Source organism: Uloborus diversus, chromosome 9 (genome assembly GCF_026930045.1).
Source record: "Uloborus diversus isolate 005 chromosome 9, Udiv.v.3.1, whole genome shotgun sequence".
In the NCBI taxonomy this organism is placed as follows: domain Eukaryota; kingdom Metazoa; phylum Arthropoda; class Arachnida; order Araneae; family Uloboridae; genus Uloborus; species Uloborus diversus.
In genome coordinates, this window is record NC_072739.1 from 26,403,717 (window position 1) to 26,410,691 (window position 6,975).

Here is a 6,975-nt window from a genome sequence, read left to right on the forward strand (position 1 = left end):
AATATTTTTGATAGGGTTAGTTTTCAGTGAATGAAATAACTTCAAAATCAGAAAGCGGTGAACTAGTAATGGGGTCATTTCCATCAATCAAAAGCACACTATGAACCTTGAAAATTAGCTTGAAATTTTAAAATATCCCAATAGAAAGTTCTGAGTTTCTCAAAAGTGTTTCTGAATTATGTGCAAAGAATCAAAAACTTCTCATTGTGGGTAAGCATATTTTATTTTTATTTTTTCAGAAAGTTTTGAACATGCCAGAAAAAAGATTAAAAAGGCTGAGGGCGCTAGTGATGTGGAGAAGGTCTACTTCTCCACTACAGATTCGGAGCAGTGTGGCAGGGGAAAGAGGAAAAGGTGGGCCAGAACTCACGACTCGTCCTCTGAATCGGATGATGAGTTGCTCACCAAAAGACCCTCCTCAAACATTGTAAATATGTTGCCCGAGGCACCGGTGCAACCAGGTACACCGGCACATCTGCCACGGACTTCAAGCCAAAGTTCGCCACTTGTTATGGCTCCTGCAACGCCAACTACAAGCCAGAATGCGCTTCATCAGTCGCCTGCTATGCAGATCTCCAGCAGTGAACAAAGTATGAAAAATTTATTTTAACAATACAAAATGGTCTTATCCCTTTCAAATTTGATTTGGATTGCGTAGTAAACTTTGTTGATTTAAGTATTTATTTTCATAACTAATATTTATTTCAGATCTTTTCCAGAAGCTGCTGAGGAGTTTCCATCTGCTAAGGATGGAAGTAAAAAAGATTAAAGCGACATTGGACTTGCTCGTTGAGCAGTCAAACAACAGTAGGAGTAAGTGTCATTAAGATTTTTACCATTTTGTGCTATCATAATGCTATAAATTAATTTGAGAGAAGTAGTACTTTATTATTTATTTATATAATACAAAACTGCTAAACATTTACTTTTGAAATGAACTATGATTGGGGGTGTCATAATGCTGCAATTAAGATATAGGTAGCCTTCACAATGCTGACTAGTTATGTTTGTTCCAACTGTGGATATCCAGATCAATTAATTGCATGTTATAATATATATATATATATATATATATATATATATATATATATATATATATATATATATATATATATATATATACAGAAGGTATTTTTATTAATGATATTCATGAAAATATTTCTGAAAACATGTTTTGTTATTGATGTAATGGAGGTCAAGTAATGGGGCTTGTTAAAAATGAACAAATAAAACTGCAAGAGGATTTAGATCATATAAGTAGGCAAATACAAGGGCACCCATATAGAGGGGCAAGTGGGGGCTCAAGCCCTCCCCCCTTAGAAATATGAACTTCCTTGCTTTTAGTGCTTTTTTTCTTTGCAAAAATGTAAAAAAAAAATATTTTCCAGCTATTAATGAATAAGTTATTAAAAATGTCAAATTTTAATATCTAATCTGTACTGAAATCAGTTTCCATGGGGAAAATGTTCTGCTAAACCATGGGGAAAGTTTGAGCCCCCCCCCCCCTTAAAATTTTGTGTATGGGCGCCCATGGGCAGATAAGTGGTGGCAGTTAATGGAGAAATGCCAACAGCTACATTTAGGTCATTAAAATAAGCGTATCAGTCATTAATCAGGCAGAAAATGTTATTGATCTGGGTGTTGTAGATCATTACTTCAAGTTTAGGGCAGGATTGCAGTATGGCAAGTAACAAAGCTAATAGAATGTTAGTGTTTATCAATAGATTTATTTCAAACATATGAGGGTTCTTCTGTCTTTATATAGAGGTTTGATCAGAGTTCATTTGGAGTATGCTGCTCAATTTCCATACCTCAAGAAATTTCTTTTCAAGAAAATGTTCAAAGGCTCTCTACTAGGCTAGTAAAAAGACTTTTAAACATAGATTGATTCTAAACTTTAAAGGCACAGCATGTATAGCCTGGAACAAAGGAGGGTCAAAGGGGACATGATTCAGTTGTTTAAATTTATCAAAATGAAAGATGTTAATTGGTTAAATTTTTGAACGGAAAGCTAGACGAGGTCATTGTTTTAGCCATCAAAATTTTGGGCTCATCTTAAAATTAGAAAAAAATTGTTCCTTTAGTGGGGGTAGCATTGGAACAGCTTATTGGAAGAGGCTGTAATGAGCAAGGGGGTAGATAGCTTAAAGAAGGGCCATTGATTTTCATTAGTGACTAATAAATTAATGAGAACAGGCCTACCTGGGCCCAGAGCTTGCTTCTGGTCGTCACATTTGTGTTTGTAAATTCTGGCTTTACTAATTAAATGTATGCACACACACACATATGAGTTAGGTTGTTTGTAAATTTTATATGATCTTGTATTTCAGATCAATCTTCTGTAGCTGTGACAAACATAGATGTTAAACTTCCTCTGGAAGATTTTGAAGGTGTTCAAAATCTAGAGAGGTTGCTAGAAGAAGATAGCAACAAAAACTACTTGGTAAGCTTAATTTTTCGACAAAAGTATAATGATTTGTGAATGCACTACCATGGAAAAATAGGTCATGATAAGGAATTGGCTATTGGGAGACTTGTTAGCAAAATCTGAGCTAAAAATTAAGTAAAACTTTATTGTATACCACTAAACATGATTATTTTATTTCTTGCAATTATGACATGTATTTGACTCTACTTATGAAAGTGTTTGGAATATTATTGATTGTTTGGGGCTTCCATAAAGATCCAAAACTCAAAACGATTTTTGCGAGTAAGTGTTTCTAATGTTATACATAGGCAAGAGCAGTGTTAGAGGCTATTTTGAGATTTACATGTATAGTCTTGAACAAGGGCAGCAGAATTAAGGAAGCCTGGGCTTTTCGGGGGGAGGGGGGGGGGAAATCCACACTTTTGGTTTTACTGTGTTTCAAATTTAGTATTCAATTTTAGAAGATAATTGATTGTTAAGAGCCTCTAAATTTGAATATTCATAGTAAAATCTTGAATCATCAAGCATATTTTTTTTTTAAAATATTTCCATAGTATCTCTTGTAAAATATGAAGTTCTGATATGAATTCTGCTCAAAAAATGAGTCATTTTTTCCAGAGATGGTTAAAAGCTTCAGTCAACTAATAGCCGGAGCTTCATCTGCTCTGTATGTTGAGTTTCAGCATTAAATGCATATAACATGTCGTAATTCTCTACATGCATTTCAAGTATTAATCCAGAAAGTGTTTTACTTTAATCCACTAATCTGGTACAAATTTTTTTATTTTAATTATTTATAATGTAAATATAGGGTGGATGTGCTCTTAATGGACTGGACGCCTTCCCCATGTTTTGATTTACTCACAAAAAAATTCATTGAAATATAGCTTCAATTTATGTGTTGACAATTATTACCTGCTTGTTTTACAGGTCTGGTTTATTGTTGATCTTGATCAATGAATACAAAATAGGTTAAATGTGTTGACAGATTAATGTATCTATTTAAAAAACTGAAATATTGTACCTATAACTATTAAATAAAATATAATTCAAAATCAAAATGTTTCAAGGCTAGACATATTTGAAGAATGTTTAATGCAGTATATTTATATAGGTTATTTTAAAACAAGTTTTTGTAACCTAATGTAACTTCCGATAGAATATATTGTTAATAAGCATTTTATTAATTGTTGAATTAATTCTGGTTTAAAGTGTCAAGTACAAAAAGCTGTTTGCTCAGCATTTGTGAAATTCGAATTTCTGCACATTACTTAAAACAAGCCATTTTTATATAAGTACTCTTTTTTTTACAGCTTAACAAGTGCAAGAATTTTGGGGGCAGTTGCTTCCAGGATCATACCAGGAGGATTCTGAAACATTTATTCACAGATGAAACTGCAGAACTGTTTTCGTGGACTGGCAGCAAAGGAGGAAAAAGAAAATTTATGAGTCTGAAAATCGCTGACCTTGTTATTGGTTAGTAGTTTTTCAGTTTATAGTTGATTTATTTTCATAACATTGCTATAAATTCTGTCTATAAATTGTTATCTGATCCAGCATTATCACTTTGATTGAAATTAAAACAATTCGGTGAGGTGTTTTAAAGTGTATTAAGCTACCCTATCACTTTCCTCAAATTTATTTAACAGATTTAGTGTATAAAAAAAATATTGCCCCTCTTCTAAATTTGAGCGTCTGTTTTTTCCATGCGCTTCTTACTGTTAGACTGAGACGGCTTAAACTCTGGATCATTCAAAATTTCAGTTGTGTATTGTAAAATTACTCAGGCCCAAGTACTTCAGTTAGTTTATGGATATGTTTCTGGTCTTCCAGAGTTTTAAACTACAAGACTAACTCCAGAGACATCATTTTTCTTTTTTTTTTTTATAATTACCTGTAAAAAAAAAAGCATGATAAAAACTCTCTGCATTACTTTTTCAATTAATTAGCATTTTAGCCTGCATTTTCTCCATAAATGTAGATTTTTTTTAAATATAGTACAGTTTTAATTTGAATGATTGTCTTAAGTGACAAGTGCCTTTATATTGCGTATTGTGTTCTTTATTACTTCAATAGTTTTGAGGGATCGTTACTGCTGCATTTTTCTTTGTGTTGAATAATGTTAATAATGGTGCTGGTGGGGGCGAATAATATTTCAACTCCTGAATTTGCTAATTTTCTTTCACACAAACACAAAGTTAGCTCAAAATCCTTTAATTTTGAATTTATTATTCCTTATTGGAAGGCATTAAAAATATAAGTGATAATGCACAGAAGACTAGGCATTCAACTCCCTGTTTCTATTACGCCTACGCTGACATGCATCCTGTATAATTGTTTATTTAGAGGGGTAGGAGTTGTCCTAAAAATTCCTAAAGTTTTCATTATTTATTTGCTATTTACGCAGGAAGATAATATTTAACCTAAAAATGGAACTTTTCATAATATGCCTATATTTTACAATAAAATAAACTTTGTAGACTATAAGAAATTTTCTCTAAAAAAAGAAATAAGTTTGCTGCTGCTTTTTTTCTGGGGGGTCGGGGGGGGGGGGAGCATGCAGTTAACCAAAACACATTCTCAATAAAAAGCTGTTTGTTTTATTCATTCTCATCTGCAACAAAATTTTGCAAATAAAATAATAAAGAAATTAAAAAGTTGTGCTTTTGCAGAGAAGGAGTTTTAAGGTTAAGCATTATGTTGTGATGTTTTTGATTTTTCCCCTTTTAAAAATATGTGAACCAGGGGCAGGAGGGGGGGGGGGGTGAAAGGTATCATAGCTAATTGAAATACAATGTGTTGAGTTAGAACCCAAATATAGATACTTGTTCAAAAAATTTATTTTCACCAAATTAAAATTATTTGTCCCCAGGTGGGAAGGAATTTTTTTTTATAGTGCTTATCTTATGTGCAGTTTGAGCATTAGTTTGTTCTTACGCTACAAAGAGTCAGTTTGCTTTGTGTTTCTGTTCAGTGAAGTTGGAATATTTCTTGTACATAGGCACTAACGTTTAGCTTTAAAAATGTAAATAGGAATGTTTTATTAAAATGGCATGGGGGGAAAACGAAATTCTCTTCCTTGTGGTTTGAAGAAGCAGTCAGAAATGGATGCAAGATCAGCATATGGGGCGTGCAGAAAAAGATAAATTCAAAGCCTTTTGTTCTGTTTGTACATTATCTTTCCAATATTGATAATTAAGGGTTTTCACATTTATTGTCCCATGCTGATGTTGTGAGACATAAGAGGTTGACAAGTAGCTTGAAAAATCAAGCTGCGTTTTTAATTCCTTGTTCTTGGTCTTCTACTGGAAACAAATTTATTATGATGAAGCAATCCAAAGCTTTTATTCCAAATTTACTCAAAAATAAAATGTCAAAAGCGGAGGGTTTCTTAGTTTTACTTTTGAACACATATATATTCATTTTAATCTTTACATGATTTATCTGTAATTTACAGTGATATTTTTGATTCTGAGACAGCAAAAAGTATTAAATTATCTGATAAAAGTTAAGTGCATAATAAGTTTTGGACTCTTGCACCTTACTTTAAATCCCTCCTTACTAAGGATATTTTTTCGTTTTTTGTTATTCGCTTTGATGAAACAAGGCAAGCAAAGAAGCAATTGGACATACATTTATCCTATTGATATGTTGTAATACTACTACTTCATAATGCGTCACTGTGTTGAAGAATAAAAAATTGAATGCATTTCATTGTACATTTCAAGAATAAATTTGAAAAGTTTTATCATCCTATACAAAAATCAAACTTGTAAGTTACGTTTAAAAAAGACTTATAAGTTATTTGTCCTAAAATTTTATCGCCACTCCAACCCCTGGTTTATTATCTGATTTACTTAGAACATATTTTATTAGAATTATAAATGTACAATTTCTTTTTTTAGAAGCTGTTCTTAAAGAAACTGGCCAAACTACAAGAGCAGATGTGGAAAATGTTATGAAAAATTGGCTACGCCATGCAAAGGATCGTGCCGACTACAGAAAGTTCGGACAGTACAAAAAAAAACTCCCCCCAATGCAAGATGCCCCTCCCTCTTGTTAATTTACTCCCCCCAATGCAAGATGCCCCTCCCTCTTGTTGTTTTAGATTGGTTACCTATTGTTTTAATAAAAAATATTTTCTGTACTTGTTGCGTTCTATCTTTTCTTTCAAACAAGGTTCATGATTAAAAGAATCAGCATTTTTAAGTAAATGTTTACACACTATTTAAAGATTACACCCAACTTAAAGTGAGCACTTTTAAATACTTTTTCATTAAAGTGAATTTCATCTTCTGAAACTTTGTTGCAATGAGGGAAAATAACTCTTAAATTTCAAAAATGCATTCGCTATAATAGCAGCAAATTTATTTTTAAAAAAAATCATTTTTTTTTTTTAAATTTTAAATCTTTAGAATGGTGGGCAGGCATAGTGATAAAAAAAAATTTCAGACATGTGGAAGATATTTTTTTTATACTAATCTACTCATTTTTTTTCCAATATATATATAATCTGTTTTGTTTTGAGTACAAATTTTCTTTATTTG

At 32.0% G+C, this 6,975-nt stretch overlaps 1 protein-coding gene across 1 annotated transcript; it reads left to right on the plus strand.

The window, feature by feature from the left end:
* Positions 1–289: 289 nt before the first annotated feature.
* On the plus strand, positions 290–6,565 carry LOC129229424 (uncharacterized). Its single transcript, XM_054863730.1, has 5 exons — positions 290–590; positions 709–813; positions 2,331–2,443; positions 3,742–3,904; positions 6,334–6,565. The coding sequence occupies exons 1-5, from the start codon at positions 434–436 to the stop codon at positions 6,489–6,491; spliced, it is 696 nt and encodes a 231-aa protein (XP_054719705.1). The 5' UTR covers positions 290–433; the 3' UTR covers positions 6,492–6,565.
* Positions 6,566–6,975: the final 410 nt, after the last annotated feature.

Coding starts and splice junctions, on each gene's coding strand:
- LOC129229424 (XM_054863730.1), top strand. CDS start 434: ATGTTGCCCGAGGCACCGGTGCAACCAGGTACACCGGCACATCTGCCA. Junction 814..2,330: donor GCAGTCAAACAACAGTAGGA/GTAAGTGTCATT, acceptor CTTGTATTTCAG/ATCAATCTTCTGTAGCTGTG. Junction 2,444..3,741: donor ATAGCAACAAAAACTACTTG/GTAAGCTTAATT, acceptor TTTTTTTTACAG/CTTAACAAGTGCAAGAATTT.